Genomic DNA, 17,110 nt, shown 5'->3' on the forward strand with positions numbered 1-17,110 from the left:
ACGTGCCCTGAGAGGAATTGAGTGACTATAGTCAGCTTTTTTGTGACATTGACGGTGATGGATTGCAGCTCTGCTTTTGGGTTCTTCCGGAGGGCCTGCTTCATAATCGCCCAATATTTCTCTATTGGGCGAAGCTCCGGCGCGTTGGGCGGGTTCATTTCCTTTGGCACGAAGGTGACCCCGTTGGCTTCGTACCACTCCAACACGTCCTTTGAATAGTGGCACGAAGCGAGATCCGGCCAGAAGATGGTCGGACCCTCGTGCTGCTTCAATAGTGGTAGTAAGCGCTTCTGTAGGCACTCCTTAAGGTAAACCTGCCCGTTTACCGTGCCGGTCATCACGAAGGGGGCGCTCCGCTTTCCGCAAGAGCAGATCGCTTGCCACACCATGTACTTTTTGGCAAACTTGGATAGTTTCTGCTTGGGAATCTCCTCCGGAACGCTGAATTTGTCCTCTGCGGAGAAGAACAACAGGCCCGGTAGCTGACGAAAGTCCGTTTTGACGTAGGTTTCGTCGTCCATTACCAGGCAATGCGGCTTCGTCAGCATTTCGGTGTACAGCTTCCGGGCTCGCGTCTTCCCCACCATGTTTTGCCTTTCGTCGCGGTTAGGAGCCTTCTGAACCTTGTATGTACGCAGGCCCTCCCGCTGCTTGATCCGCTGGACGAATGAACTTGACAAATTCAGCTTATTGGCGACATTCCGGACCGAACTTCTCGGATCACGTCTAAACTGCTTAACTACGCGCTTGTGATCTTTTTCACTGACGGAGCATCCATTTTTGCCGTTCTTCACCTTCCGGTCGATGGTTAGGTTCTCGAAGTATCGTTTTAGTACTCTGCTGACCGTGGATTGAACGATTCCCAGCATCTTACCGATGTCCCGATGTGACAACTCCGGATTCTCGAAATGAGTGCGCAGGATTAATTCACGACGCTCTTTTTCGTTCGACGACATTTTTCCAAATTTACGAAAAATTGACAGTGAAGCATGGCCAACGTGATCTATACACTCTTATCTGATTATAAGCGAAAGCTGAAGATATAATTCCTGAAAATTAAATTTCTACAGCGTTTTTTCCGTGATGCAATTTGATGTGACACACCCTTTATCCGAAAACCCAAAAAAAAATCAGTTATCAGATTTTCCCGTTCTCAATTCATTTAAATATTTGATTCCGAAAGCATACAAATGAAGTGAATATGTGGACGTTACGAGTGCAAGAACAGCTGTACCTAAATGATCATATTTTCTTATTACCTCACACCAGAACTGACCCTGAAATCAACATGTGTTCTCTAGCATTCTATATCCGTGACGCGCGATCGCGTTTCGCTTCGATGACTTGAAACGTAAACACACTAAACGCCTCTTCAGCGAGCGTTTTTGCCTTGTTTTTTAAAGTTACTTTTCCTCTGGATCGCGAACAGTTTTTCCGCGACGTGAGTTTCCCATCCGGCTAAATGAGATTTAGAGAGCGAGAGAGAGAGCGAAATTGCGCAATTCAGGTTCAATTTGGAGGGATGCGCACACTCCGCCAGCGTTGATCAAAGCGGCTGCAATCCGCCGGCTCGGCAAAAAAAGAGTACTTGAATTTGACAGATTTACTCGCTAACCGCCGCAAGGGAAAATGTATGCGCCGCTGTTTTTCCGATTTTTCGCGGCTTGGTGGAAATTTCCTCACCGCGGGGAAATTAGTTCTGAGAGAATTTCGGTAGGAACCAGATCGGAAGATTGAACATGGCGGTTAAAAATAGATAAGTCGAAGAAAGTTGTGAAATAATTTATTGTTTAGAAGACTGCGAGAATAGATCGTAAGAAACAAAAACTGCGGCAGTTGCAACTATGACGGATACGAGAAAATTCTCCGCTGGATGGAAACTGGATGGTGACGATAAAGGTGATCAGACAGCGCTCTTACTCGTTAATATTGGCAGTCTTAAGTACTTCCACCATTTGTTATAATCTAATTGATGCACAGTTTTCCGATGATTCAACTCTGCTAATGGAAGTCGGGTTTTGGAGTTGATATATTTTCGGCACTTGCTTTTTGCGTAGTTCTATTTTAATACGATCAGCTGCGATCGTCGAACGGATTGAGAGAGTTGTTCTCAATGACACAGTTTTAGGATATACTCAGAGATTAGGACATGAAAAAGAGAAAGAGAAAAAAGTGGAAATCGTGAACAGTGTGAATAATGTACAGACAACAACAACCAACTATCAGACGGTTTGTGATGATGCATGTATGTTTTTTTATGTTTGGTATCTGGAAAATGTATCGATGGAATTGTAAAAATACCTCGAAGGATTCTGCTAAGTTCGTTTGCGTTTATAATTTTTCTATTATTATATGAATCTGTATGGTGTAAGTTGACGATTTTAACAAGTAGGTGAAGTTTCATTGTTATATGAAACTAATTGATCTGTTTGTCGTGAAAAAATACTGACTGCGAAAATCGTGAAATTTTCATTAGTTTAGATGATTTGGCGTTGCTTAGTAAATGTGCCACTCACCGATGCAAACAAGTGGCGATGATCGAGACTTGTGAGAAAGTCGCATGGGGTAGAACTTCTCAGCCGAAAGCATTTGATGTGTCACGAATAGGTATTTGCAATATGAATGGAACATTGTTTTGAAGAAAAATGATCTTTTGTTGCCTATTTCGGTATTGAGCGATAAAAAATAATCAATTGTTGTTGGTAGTGTTCAGTATTAACCGTTTCATCAGACTCCATCAGCTTAAAAAAGGCCATACCTGTCTTGCTAAAGTGATACAATTTTTCTATCGATGGATTATGCGCCTTGAAATTCCTATGATTTTTGCGCTTGGAATTCTCAAAATAAATTCGTCTTCCAACGCTAGTATCTATACAACTAAAATTCGTTTTTCTTATGTATCGTGTGAGTAGAATTTCACAGTTTTGTTCATATTCATCTGTCGACCTTTCGGATCTTTCCAAACTTCCGTAGGATATTGTTGACTAACGTTTGAATACTTTGAGAGTTGGTTCTGTTTCTTAGTCATCATTGTTCAACAATGCTTGCAATTGCATGTTGTCGTGCAGGTTTCAGGATGTCCCTTGTTCATTGTCTGCAAGATCGAAATCACCACTTATGATATGGCGATGCCCTTCTTTTGGTATAAATTCCGACAGAACTACACAATACTATGTATTTTTTTAAATTAATTAACCTATACAAATTCGACAATTGTTGGCAACACACAATAACACGAATGTCAAATTTTTATACCAAACATTGCATTGGCACGCTATCTCGACATATTCTATCCTTGAACATTGGGTAAGAATTTTACTTTTTCGGTGGACAACCAAAGTTAAACATGGTCATGCAGCGGTGGAGATAATATATTTGAAAATCGACTACTGTAGTTTTCCGAAAATGTAGAAGTCATCATTTCTAAAAGGCAGTTTACACAGATTGATGAATTTATTTCCAAAATAAAAAGCATATTCGAACAATACTAGACTGGGACATGGTTCTCCGGTGGGTAGCGTCACACATTATTATGATGGGTGGGGACTCGGCATCAACATCTATATTTCCAAAAGTGTTAATATGGTTATGTTTTGGAGAAAACTGATATTCCCTCAACGAATGAAGCTTAATAGACGTAATGCATGCATGGATGTGTAATAAAAACGACATCATGGAACAATTTACTTTACAAAAAATATAATTATTAGAAAATGAACTTTTTCATGTATTTTCACAACTGCAATCTACGGAGTTCCGTGAGGAGTCACGCATGAAATCCACTTTTCTTGGCAAAATATTTTTTTTGCATGTCTCTTTTGCACGTAATCATGTGCACTAGCAGAAATAAGTAATGTTTAGGTAGGAAATTCGGTTGATAATAATTCAAAAAATATGATAAAATTTACTTATGAAGTTATATGTATCGTAGAAGAAACACTTATTTTCTGCCATTCTGAACCAAGGCGCATTGATGGTATCAGTGCATTAAGCTCCTCACTGAATGTCTCCACAAAAACCTCGAGCAATGTTTACATTCGCTTCCATTGGTTCAACGAGTCGTTCAAACTGGTGGTGATTTGTCTGTCCACCCATTTTAAGCCACTGAAATATGCACTGGAAGTAAGTTCTGCATTGTAAATTGACGAATTTACGCAAAGCTGAATCAGCTCATGCGACACCTACATTAGAGCTCAGAACTACAAAAGTGAGGGTGTTTGTTTATTTTATGCACTGAAAAGCGCGATTCGGTCGTAATTATTAATTTTATTTTTATTTAGATTCATTTCAGCCACTAAATGTCGTCAGTATATGGTTAGAAAATTATTGTTTTGTATATTGCCGATGGTTTCAACAAGCGATTTTACCAAAGTCATAGATAATCTTCGGAAATTTTTGGTTTGATGATGCATACCGGTTATTGATACTATGGATAATTGCGATGAAATCGATATCATATCAAATTGGCTGATATAATTGATTATGTAGGGGCCGATACGAGAAGGATTTGCAGTATTTTTAGTGCAAAACACTCTATTCGTCGTTTACTTAGTTGAAAAAAATTAAAGTTACAATACTTATAACAAGCCATTCCTCGTAATATACGTAGCACATTGTAAAATGATGATTTTCTAACCTTTGCAGCGTGGAAAGAATACATGAAACCGGGAAATTTGAAGATAAATTCAGATTTTTCTAGAAAATTTGAACGAATTTCATACCAAAAAAAAACATCCTCATTTTACTCGCTTCGCCATCTGGTTGTAAATCCAACGTAAATTCGTCAATTATAACATGATTAATTTAAATAATGCTGAATTGAACATTTACCGCGTATAGACTATTCTGGCAGCACCGTAAAACAAATACTGATCAAAACAAAGGAACTTTTGTTGAAAATTGCATATATTTAAGCGTTTCTGAAATGTTTCCCAAAGGAAAATATCAGGGACGCAAACCAAAACAAAATAATTCTCTGAAGATATGCAACAAGTGAACCAAACAACTTGGAAAGTTCTGACACTTGCATCGATAGCTATCACTCGCTCGTTGCTATCGAATTGCTCGATTTCTATAATAGTAAAATAGAGCTAACTAGCAAAATTCTTATCGCCTCGATTTCTATAATAGGGCCCTATATTACGGTATTTTTATTTTTCATCGACTAACCTAAATTGTAAAAGAAAACGGACTGGTTATCTCGCAAACATAGATTACCTAACGAAAGTATAATTTCAGCCATTATCTGTACGTATTTCTTCCATGGTAGGTCGAGAGAATTTCCAACTTGGGAAGACACTAGACCGCTCGGGAATTGAACCCAATACCTATGTCAGTATAAGCCAACAATTAACAAGAGAAATCCCGCTTTATCAGATACCCAGCCACGGACTGCAATCGCGATCTTTTCCGAGCTGGCCTATTACTTCTCGGAGGTTTTTTTACATAACATATCCAGAAATCAGAGAGGCGTTTGTTAACTTTGAATAACCACAACTCAAAAACGAAAGAAAATGCCTCTCTGTTTTTAGGGTATTATGTAAAAAAACCTCAGCTTTCCTTTCCAAAAATTACAAAATAATTACAATAATTACAAAAAAAAATTGTTGCAAGTGTTTTTTTTCCAGACTAGCTAATTTGCTTTAGTTTGATATATATCATTTAATTATACATATATCAATAAATCATCTGAATTGGTCTAGTAGTTCAAAAGTTATGAAAAAAGTCATATTTGTAAAAAAGGGGAAAAAGCAGATATTTCGGACCACCCTAAAATGGAAATGGACTGTCTAAAAAAAAATATAAAAACATTAATCTAATATTTTGCGATAAAGAACAAAACTACCACTTTTAGGGAAAATCTGAGAACCACTATATCGGTTTGGCATGGGAGGGCTATTGGGCCATTTAAAGTGGAAGCATCTGGCAACCCCATAACTTTTGACAGAGATGTCAGATTAACAAATGTCATACCGCGTTGGAAGCGTCATTTCAGTACAATTTTAACCATGGAACAATATACACCCAAACAACGCGCTGAAATTGTTCAGCTGTACATTCAAAATAACTTGGCTTTTGGCAAAAAATCATAATGTCTGATGAGGCGCATTTCAACTTGAATGGAGGAGTGAATAAACAAAATTGTCGGTTTTATGCTACTGAAAACCCTCAATTCATCGAAACGCAACCTCTTTACGACCAAAAAGTTACTGTGTGGTGTGGCATTTATGCCGATAAAGTCATCGACCCGTACTTCTTTGAAAACGAAAATGGAGCAACGGTAACCGTGAATGGGGAGCGTTATCGGACAATGATAACCGATTTATTATTGCCATTTGTTCGTGAAAATGAATTGGACAATTACTGGTTCCAACAGGACGGCGCTACATGCCATACAGCGGCTGCCACGACCAAATTATTGCGCGAAATGTTCCCCGGAAGATTAATATCGAAAAACGGCGATTATGACTGGCCACCGAGATCACCTGATTTGACGCCTCCTGACTTTTTTATGGTGATATTTAAAATCCAAGGTATACACTGGTAAACCAAGGACCCTGGCTGCGCTGAAAGACAATATCCGACAAGAAATTGCTGCCATTTCGGCCGAAACATTGGGCAAAGTGATGGAAAATGCCTAAAAAAGGGCACATTTTGCGGTCAAGGCCAGAGGCGGTCATTTACGAGATATCATAATCAAAAAGTAGTTAGAACAAATCTCCTTGGACCAAAATAAATGAATTTCGAAAAAAAATTTTTAAATTCCACTTCTTTACTTTGCTATTGCAAAAACAAATCCTTCCACTTTAAATGGCCCACCCTGTATATAAAAATCTCGTGTTACGGTTTTTGTGGTCGACCTTCTCCGGATCGGCTTGACCGATTTTGATGAAATTATGCACAAAAAACTTGGTAGGCATGAGAATAGGTCGTACACTATATATGATACTGCTAGGGTACCATTATCGATTAGACCCTGTGGCCCTGGGAAGAAAAAACAAATTCTGAATAATTTTATTTCTTAAATTTGGCTTCAAACTATACATATAACTCCGTTTTATCACATTAAAATCCATTTCCACTTTCGAACGACGATCAATTTCGTTACCGCTAACATCAAATGGACTAACAACGCTTGTCAATATGTAGTTGTAGAACATATGTGAATTGAATTTTTCAAATTTTCTCATTTTCCTTCAAAGTTTTCCGAAAATTTTCAATTGTCATGTTTGGTTGGAATATGTTCGGTTGAAATATGTGCATTATTTTTATAGGACCCCCTCTCCTTTCCAGAGGAGGAAGGGGTGTCATACCATCATAGAAACATTTCTCATTTCATTTCTAAAAACCCTCACATCTCGATCTGTGCAAAGTTTCAGCTCGATCGGACATGATTTAGGGGTGCCTCAAAGCGCTCAAGGTTTTGATTTTTTAATCCTCGAAAATCTTCCAAGGGGGGATTTTTTTTTTAATTTAAATCGTTCATTTTTACAGGCTCAGTTACATAGGTTTAAAGGAGCCGAACTCCTGGGGGAAATTTGGAAAATCGAATTTTTTTTTCGATGCCAGATGTTTTAAAAATGCATGAAACGTCGAATTTAAAGAACCGACCATGTACATTTTGTTTATTGGTCCAAAAAAATGATCTGTGAAAAATTTCAGCTCAATCGGACATGATTTAGGGGTGCCTCAAAGCGCTCAAAGTTTTGATCTTTCGGCCACTCAGGCTCCCAAGAAGTCGATTTTGGGCCAAAATTTTTTTTCGAAATGACACCAGATCTCGACGTTTCATGCATTTTTAAGTCATTTGGCATCGAAAAAAAACGATTTTCGAAGTTTCCTTAGAAGATTTTCGAGGATCAAAAAATCAAAACTTTAAGCGCTTTGAGCCACCCCTAAATCATGTCCGATCGAGCTGAAACTTTGCATTATGCAACACAAAATAAAATGAGATATTGTAGTTTTGATTTTTGAATGTAACAGCAAAATTTCCCACTGCAAATTTTTTTGTCAAGTTTTGTTATTAATTTTTTTCGTTTAATTTGTATGTTCCATCATTTACGTTGTTTTGATTTACTATTGAGGGGTGGAACGTCGGAAATTTGGCCAATTTGAATTTGTCGTAGTGCGTTGAAAAACTGAATACCGACATTTTTTGCTTGAAGAAATGTCTGCTGCCTTCACTCAACAATAAAAAGACGATACATTTTTATGCCGAGGATGATGTGATGGTGGTGTCCAGAGATTACCTTTGATCTGCATTTGTTGGGTAGCTGGTTCGATGCCAATACGCAGGACCCTATCCTGCGTTTCGTCGACCTGGGACTGTCGCGGTTTTCCTTCCTGGGTTTATAATTTGGGGGGTAAGTAACCACCAAATAAACACAGCACCAACTTGAATATGCACTACAGTCTGTTTATTTATAATTCACAACTCATATATTTACAATTCATTCACATTTATATTATTTACAGGTAATTTTAATATGACATAAATAATTTGACCGTTCCAATGGCCGTTTCTTCCAACTCTCTTTTTTATAAACCTTCTATTTTTCATCTTCTTTTTTGTTTCTTATGATTTCTTGTTTGTCTTCCTTTCTCCTATCTCTTTCTCTCTTTGTTTTGTATCATGTTTTTTTTGTGTTGGTAAATTTCAGGTTTCCAAAGCCAACGAAGGTCACCCATGCAGCAAATCATAAAAGTGGGGGTTTACCGAATGTAAAATATTCTCGGATTGTTCAGTAACCAACATTCTCGCCCGCGCTGAAATTACTTAATTTCTGAAATGATAAATAAACCTCTCGCATACTGGATTGGCAGCTCTCCTAAATTTTCCTTGATGATATTTCTAAACCTTTTATCCCTTTTGTATTCCATTTCTCAATTATCGCATTTCCTTCCTAATTTCCCGATTATTGCATTTATCAAATCTTCAAATTGCCCAATCCTGGTAATTCCTTTTTACCATTCTGATTTCATCCCAAGTTCCTTCTAAAATCTTGCTCTCTTGGCAGCACAGGATTCTTCAAAATTTCTCAAATTCATCGTGGTGAATCTTCTCCATGAAGGCTTATCTGTTGATTTTAGGTTAAATAATTCTCTCCCATTGGTATAGTTAAATATTGATGTGCGGATATTGCGTCGTTTGTTTGACCCATCCTTGATAAATCTTTTATCAAAGTTTAATCCTTTGGATGTTGTGGAAATATTACAACATTCTACGCGAGTAGTGCTTGGTATACTAAAAGTCCCTGCAATCACCCATCCGAATACCGAGTCTGTCAGCTCTGGTAATCCGTTCCCGATATAAAATTGACTTCCCGATTTGAAAAATTTGTTGAAATGTTGTATTCCGAGAATCAGGTCTATCGGTTTTGATCTCGAAAATGCTGGATCTGCCAATTTCAAGCCCCTTGGTATTTTCCAATTTCTTACAAATATGTTTGAAGTTGGTAGATTGCCTGTCACCTTATCAAGCAATCGGAATTCCATCTCACACGAAAATCCTTCTACTCTCGATCTAATATTTGCCTTAACCTTTTGTTTTACCCTTTTATTTGTTTTTTTTTTTTTTTATTAAATCGTTTATTTTTACAGGCTCAGTTACATAAGTTTAAAGGAGCCAAACTCCTATCTGTATAGTTACAAGTATACATAAACATTTTTTATTAATTCTAATGTTAATGAGGTAGAGAACCGATTACTCGCGGCTTGCTCGAGTTTAGAAGGGTGACATTTTGTTTCAGGAAAAGGATGGGATATAAGGATATGTTGACAATGTTCACACTCACATTCGCACTCACATTCATCATACTCAATTCTTAAGCCTATCTTATATCTAACATGTATTTACATTTCACCTTATTCTATTGTTAGTAAGAAGGGATTTGATTTCTCGCGAAGGAAAAGGAAAAGGAGAATATAAGGATATAAGGACAATCACACACGAAGATCGATAGCTTTTAGGAAGACATATATTTGGGACATGTAATCAAGGTCTAACCGAGCCAACACATCTCTCACCGGCACATTGGGCTGCCTTCCTCTAGCCCGAAGAGAGTTTTCTAAATTCGATCTGGCAACAAGATACTCCTCGCACGACCAAACAACGTGTTCGATGTCGTGGTAACCTTGGCCACAAGCACAGATATTGCCATCGGCAAGATTAAAACGAAAGAGTAGCGCGTCTAACGAACAGTGATTGGACATGAGTCGAGAGAAGGTGCGAATAAAGTCCCGACTTAAGTCCAGACTTTTGAACCATGGTTTGAGGCTAACCTTAGGGATAATCGAGTGAAGCCACCGACCCAATTCATCTTCGTTCCACTTACGTTGCCAGTTAACGATGGTATTTTTACGGACTAAAGAATAAAATTCATTGAAGGCGATTTGACGCTGATAAATATCGCCTTCAATTGCACCTACCTTTGCCAATGAGTCAGCCCTCTCGTTACCCGGAATTGAGCAATGTGAAGGGACCCAGACAAAGGTAATGACATAACAGCGTCTGGTTAAAGCACTCAAATTTTCTCGTATTCTCTCAAGGAAGTACGGCGAGTGCTTTTCCGGCCTCACTGAACGGATAGCTTCGACAGAGCTAAGACTATCCGTTACAATGTAATAGTGTTCAACAGGTCGTGAGGCGACGCTGTCCAGCGCCCAATGTATTGCTGCCAATTCAGCAATATACACAGAGCAAGGATTCTGAAGACTGTGGGAGGTGCTAAAAATTTCGTTGAACACTCCAAATCCTGTGGACTCATTCATAGAGGACCCATCAGTAAAGTACATATTATCACAATTGACACGCCCATACTTTGCATTGAAGATCGTAGGAACGATCCCCGATCGATGATAATCTGGAATTCCATGGATTTTCTCCTTCATGAACAGATCAAAATGTACAGAGGAATTGATGTAGTCAGGAAAACAAACACGGTTGGGAGTATACGAAGAAGGATCAACCTGCATGGAGATGAATTCATGATATGAGCTCATGAATCCTGAATGAAAATTTAGCTCGATAAGCTGCTCAAAATTTCCGATCACCAATGGGTTCATAACCTTACACCGGATGAGGAACCGAAGCGATAATAAATTGAAGCGATCTTTTAGTGGGAGTAGGCCTGCCAAAACCTCGAGACTCATGGTATGCGTTGAGGGCATACATCCCAACGCAATACGGAGACAAAGATACTGAATTCGCTCGAGTTTAATGAGATGTGTTTTGGCAGCTGATTGAAAACAGAAACTGCCATACTCCATCACTGAGAGAATAGTTGTTCGATACAACATTATAAGATCTTCGGGATGGGCTCCCCACCAGGTGCCGGTAATTGTACGGAGAAAGTTTATTCTTTGTTGGCATTTTTTACTCAGATACCTAATATGGGCCCCCCAAGTACATTTGGAGTCGAACCAGACCCCAAGATACTTGAATGACATAGCATGAGTGATCGGTTTACCCAAAAGTTGAAGCTTTGGTTTTGCTGGTCTATGCTTCCTAGAAAAAACCACCATCTCTGTTTTCTCCGTGGAGAATTCGATCCCTAGCCCAATGGCCCAGGTTGAAAAATTGTTCAAAGTATCTTGTAAGGGTCCTTGCAGGTCGGATTCGTTTGATCCTACGACAGACACCACTCCGTCATCTGCAAGTTGTCTTAGGCTGCAATTTTGTGTAAGACAATTGTCGATGTCGCTTACGTAGAAGTTGTACAAAAGGGGGCTTAAACATGAGCCCTGGGGGAGGCCCATGTAGGAGACCCGATTTACTGTCGAATCCCCGTGAGAAAAGTTCAACTGTTTCTCACAAAGCAAGTTATATAACATATTATTCAACAGAGGCGGCAGACCCCGAGAGTGTAATTTGTCTGACAAAACCTCTATTGAAACAGAATCAAAGGCCCCCTTTATGTCCAAGAATACTGAAGCCATTTGTTTTTTTTTCGGCGTAAGCCATTTGAATTTCTGAAGAAAGCAACGCAAGACAATCATTCGTCCCCTTGCCCCTGCGGAACCCATATTGTGTATGTGAGAGTAGGTCATTCGTTTCAACCCATCGGTCAAGGCGAAACAAGATCATTTTCTCCAACAATTTCCGTATACAAGACAGCATTGCTATTGGACGGTACGAATTGAAGTCGGATGCGGGTTTTCCGGGTTTTTGAATAGCTATAATTCGCACTTGTCTCCAATCATCTGGAACAATATTATGCTCCAGAAACCGATTGAATAAATTCAACAAGCGATGTTTCGCCACATCAGGGAGGTTTTTTAACAAGTTGAACTTAATTCTATCCGTTCCTGGAGCCGAATTGTTACAAGAAAGGAGAGCAAGAGAGAATTCTACCATCGAAAACTCGGAATCAAGATCGCACTTATCTTGTGGTATATCTCGAACAATTTTTTGCACAGGAACGGAATCGGGACAAACCTTCCGTGCAAAATTAAAAATCCATCGATGTGAATATTCTTCGCTTTCATTCAATGAAGAGCGATTTCTCATGTTTCGAGCCACTTTCCATAATTTTTTCATTGACGTTTCTCGTGACAAACCTCCCACGAAATTTCGCCAATAAGCACGTTTTTTCCCTTTGATCAAGTTTTTAAATTGATTTTCAAGGTCCAAATACGTTTGAAAATTCTCAATGGTTCCACGTTTCCGAAAAGCTTTAAATGCGTTCGATTTATCCTGATAAAGCTTGGAACATTGGCTATTCCACCATGGATTGGGAGGCCTTTGACGAAAAGTGGAGCCTGGGATGGGTTTCGTTTGAGCGCGAACCGCGCTGTCATATATCAAACGAGAAAGGAAGTTATACTCCTCCAATGGAGGCAAACCATCTCTGGAATTGATGGCTAGAGCAATTGCGTCCGCATATTTTTTCCAGTCAATGTGTCTTGTGAGGTCATATGCCATGTTTATAGATTCAGAAGAATTCGAACCAATAGTGATGGAAATTTTGATTGGCAAGTGATCACTACCGTTGGGGTCCTGGATTACATTCCACTTGCAATCTAACGATAGTGAATTCGAGCAAAGCGAGAGGTCAAGAGCACTTGGGTTAGCAGGAGGTTTAGGAACACGTGTTGTTTCCCCAGTATTCAAAACGGTCATATTGAAGCTGTTACAAAGGTCATATATCATCGATGAACGATTGTCGTCGTACTGTTCCCCCCAGGCAGTTCCGTGAGAGTTGAAGTCTCCCAAGATCAATCGTGGCTCAGGAAGGAGTGAGCACATGTCAACAAGTTGCTTGCGGCTAACCGCAGCTCTCGGAGGCCAATACAAGCTGACAATACAAAGGTCTTTGCCTCTGATGTTTGCATGACAAGCAACAGCTTCGATCCCCCCAATATTTTATTTGTTTTGTCAACGCCGATAACCGATGCTTCTGCTGGAACCCTTTGGAGTCTCATGAGGTGACAAAACTGTTCTGACATGAAGTTGTCCTCAGATCCCGAATCTAGCAATGCTCTTGCTGGATAAGTGATCCCTTTATCATCTTCCACAAGAATGACAGCCGTTGCTAGTATAACCGATGATTCCTTGGTTGATTCCATTCCAGCTCCCCTAATTTCTGGTGAAATATTCCCTTGGTTTGATGACCTCTTCACTGCACAATATTGAGGTTTGAAGCATATCAATGTATGGTGTTTCTCCATGCAATTCCGGCATGCATATCGCGAGTTACAGTCGGTTGCTTGGTGTCCCCTCCGGAAGCAATTCCGACATAGCGAAAGGGTACGGATCAAATTATCACGAGCGGATATTGTCATCTGTTGGAACTTCGGACATTGGTAAAGGAGATGGAAACCTGGACAAACTACACATTGTTCCCTGGACGATATCAATGCGTTATGGCTAGTTTTGGCTAAAGGTATTTTCCCCTTGAATTGTTGTGAATAATCCTGATTCGCCTCGACGGATTCTTCGGGAAGTGAACTAAGCACCCTTATTCTCCTCTGTAGGAATTCCGTTAAATCTTCGATCGTATTATGCTCCTTTGGAGTAGAATGCTCCTCCCAGCTTCTGCGTGTAGTTGGATCCATTCTCGAACACAACACATCTAGTAGCAATAAATCCTTGTAATCGGCTGGTTGTACTAGTTGATCCAAAGTTTTAACGATACTCTCAAAAGCTTCTAAAAGTGACTGCAGTTCGGCTACCGACTCTCTTGTAACGCTTGGTAAATTAAAAAGTGCCTGCACCTGCCTACGCTTGAGCATCTTGCTATCATTATAGCGTTTCATTAACGCATCCCACGCTATCTGGTAATTCGCTTTGGTGATTGCGAGCGAGTCTATCAAAGACCTAGCTTCTCCTACTAAGCACCCCTTTAAATAGTGGAGTTTTTCTACATCTGGTAAGTCTGTTTTGCAATGAATCAATGACAAATACAGATCCCTAAAGCTCAACCACTCATCAATGTTGCCATCGAAGGTCTGCAACTTGATTTGTGGGAGTCTAACGTGCTCATGGATTGAATGTTGGTTGGTAATTGAAAGGTTCAACTTCTTCTCTGGCTCCTTGACCTTCTCAAGTAGCAAAGATAACGATCGCCAAATTCCGATCGTTTCCTGGAGTAGGTTTCGTCATCGTCATTGAAATCTTCGTGCATCTCGATCTCCATTGTTGTGTCGTTGATCTGATCCCATAATTCGTCCAATTTCTCTATACGAACTGTCGCTGCAGTCGCTGGAGTGTCATCATCCATCGAGTCGACAAAACGGCAAATATCGTCGAACATTCCCAATAGAGCCTTCAACCTCGTTTGAAGCGCCTTGAGTGAAGTATTCCGCGTGATTGGTGCCATAATTCCCAAAGTTGTTTCGTAGGATAGGAAATACAAATTATGTAGTACTCAAAAACACCAGCCACGGCTGGGCATATACTGTGAACTGACCTACGGAATAATTGTTGGTTCTAGTATCCAAAAGCAGTGTGCCGGCTGATCATCGGAATCACATCTGCTGCTCCTCATTAGTAAAACGTGTAATTTTCAAATTCGAGTACCCCTCGGTTACACGTTCCACAAAAATTCAATCGAATGCCAAACCAATACCAGTGTGCAAGATGGAAAACGTGGGTGTAGTAAACAATAACAAACTCCAGCTTCGGCTGGACATATACAGTTCATAAACTGACCTTAACAAGAATAAGGGATTCGATGTGCGGTGATTTCTACGGTAAGCGGTGCGATTAACCGGTGTTACGATGTGATTTCGTACTTTGGTCCTCAGTGATGACAAAATAGTGCGATGACATCCGTTGGCTGATTTTTGCCTTCGGCTGTGTTTGTGTTGTTTCTCCGATGGTGATATATAAATAAACAGTTGGTGTAGATTTTGCCAAAATGTCTCAGCAGCGGCTGGACATATCTCGTGTATATATTTACCTGGACAAACCAGGAATTGAGGCCGACGAAATGTTGTGATGCCACAGTGTACCGTATGTGTTGTGCCAACCCGTATTTTGAAATTGATTCCCAGCGAAATGATTGATCGCGATTGCCCTGGATGGTGTGCGTGCGTGGATCCCGTATTGTTTCTGGAGAACCAGGAATTGCACCCGGTGTTATGATGAATCAATGTATCGGTTGTGATCAAGTATGCTCGATGGATTGGATATGCCTTTGTTTTCGTTGATCACGTGATGTTGTTCGATGACCCCAAATGTTGTTTGTTTATATCTCATATCTTTGTTTGCATATCATTTCCTCTGGTAATTTATAAGGTAATTGATGATATAGTGATCAAACTAGTAAACAAACCGAGCCGTATTCGGTTGTGTGATGTGAGTTCCTCAGCGGTTGTGTGGATTATTTTAATGAAGAATCGCTTTTGGTTGTGTGTGTTGATTCCGTTGTTTCTCGAGTTGTGAAATGTAAATAAACGCGTGGTGTAGATAACAATAATTATCCCAGCATCGGCTGGACATAAACTATTTGTTTATTTACCTGGACAACCAGGATTTTGAACCTGGTGTTGAAGTTGAAGTGTAGAATCGAGTGTTTTTGATATGTTCCTTTCCTGTTGCCTTCGGTCGGATTTACTGTAGTGCGAGTCAGTATGATGTGGATTGGATATTATTGATGCCAGTTATTGGTTGGTGGTGCAGTGGAATTCAGTTGAGTTGGTTGTGATGGCGGATCTTCGGTTGTGTCGTAGAATAAACAATGGCGAATTCCCAATTCGCTGTTGTATTGGCCCAAGTGATGGCGGATTTTCCTTTTCGTTTGATATAATTTGGCTGCTGAATCCTTTCCGTTTATCCGGTTCGAAGGACCAATGTTGGGTAGCTGGTTCGATGCCAATACGCAGGACCCTATCCTGCGTTTCGTCGACCTGGGACTGTCGCGGTTTTCCTTCCTGGGTTTATAATTTGGGGGGTAAGTAACCACCAAATAAACACAGCACCAACTTGAATATGCACTACAGTCTGTTTATTTATAATTCACAACTCATATATTTACAATTCATTCACATTTATATTATTTACAGGTAATTTTAATATGACATAAATAATTTGACCGTTCCAATGGCCGTTTCTTCCAACTCTCTTTTTTATAAACCTTCTATTTTTCATCTTCTTTTTTGTTTCTTATGATTTCTTGTTTGTCTTCCTTTCTCCTATCTCTTTCTCTCTTTGTTTTGTATCATGGTATTTTTGTGTTGGTAAATTTCAGGTTTGCAAAGCCAACGAAGGTCACCCATGCAGCAAATCATAAAAGTGGGGGTTTACCGAATGTAAAATATTCTCGGATTGTTCAGTAACCAACAGCATTATTATCAGAATGTTCTGATCCTTTCCGATGTAACATATTAAACGGTTCTCACTAGAATTCATCAGCTGTTTAAGATGAACGATTTCTCCACCGTTTCTCGCGAACCCAATGTAGGTTCCATCAAACGAGTAATTTGTTTCACATTTCCCAATACTTCATTATGCGAATTTAATTTCCCTCAGTTATGGCACATTGATCCAAATATGGCACCCTGAGATGGGAGGCGGAACGAAATTTGTCAAACTGGATTCTTCTCATTCACACACAGCTGAGGAACGCTGAGCACCATCGGAAAAACGGAGCTGCTGAATAGGAACGAA

General features: G+C 39.7%; 1 protein-coding gene across 1 annotated transcript in view; it reads left to right on the forward strand.

Annotated features, from left to right (window-relative positions):
* The first annotated feature begins 1,711 nt into the window (after positions 1–1,711).
* LOC129768269 (uncharacterized) overlaps positions 1,712–17,110 on the forward strand; it is a 58,615-nt gene continuing 43,216 nt past the window's right edge. The window contains exon 1 of the mRNA XM_055769792.1: positions 1,712–1,899. Within this exon, the coding sequence (XP_055625767.1) occupies positions 1,845–1,899 (55 nt within the window). The 5' untranslated portion in view covers positions 1,712–1,844. The remainder of the gene's footprint in view (positions 1,900–17,110) is intronic.

The sequence above is a fragment of the Toxorhynchites rutilus genome, chromosome 2, assembly GCF_029784135.1.
Source record: "Toxorhynchites rutilus septentrionalis strain SRP chromosome 2, ASM2978413v1, whole genome shotgun sequence".
Lineage (NCBI taxonomy): Eukaryota > Metazoa > Arthropoda > Insecta > Diptera > Culicidae > Toxorhynchites > Toxorhynchites rutilus.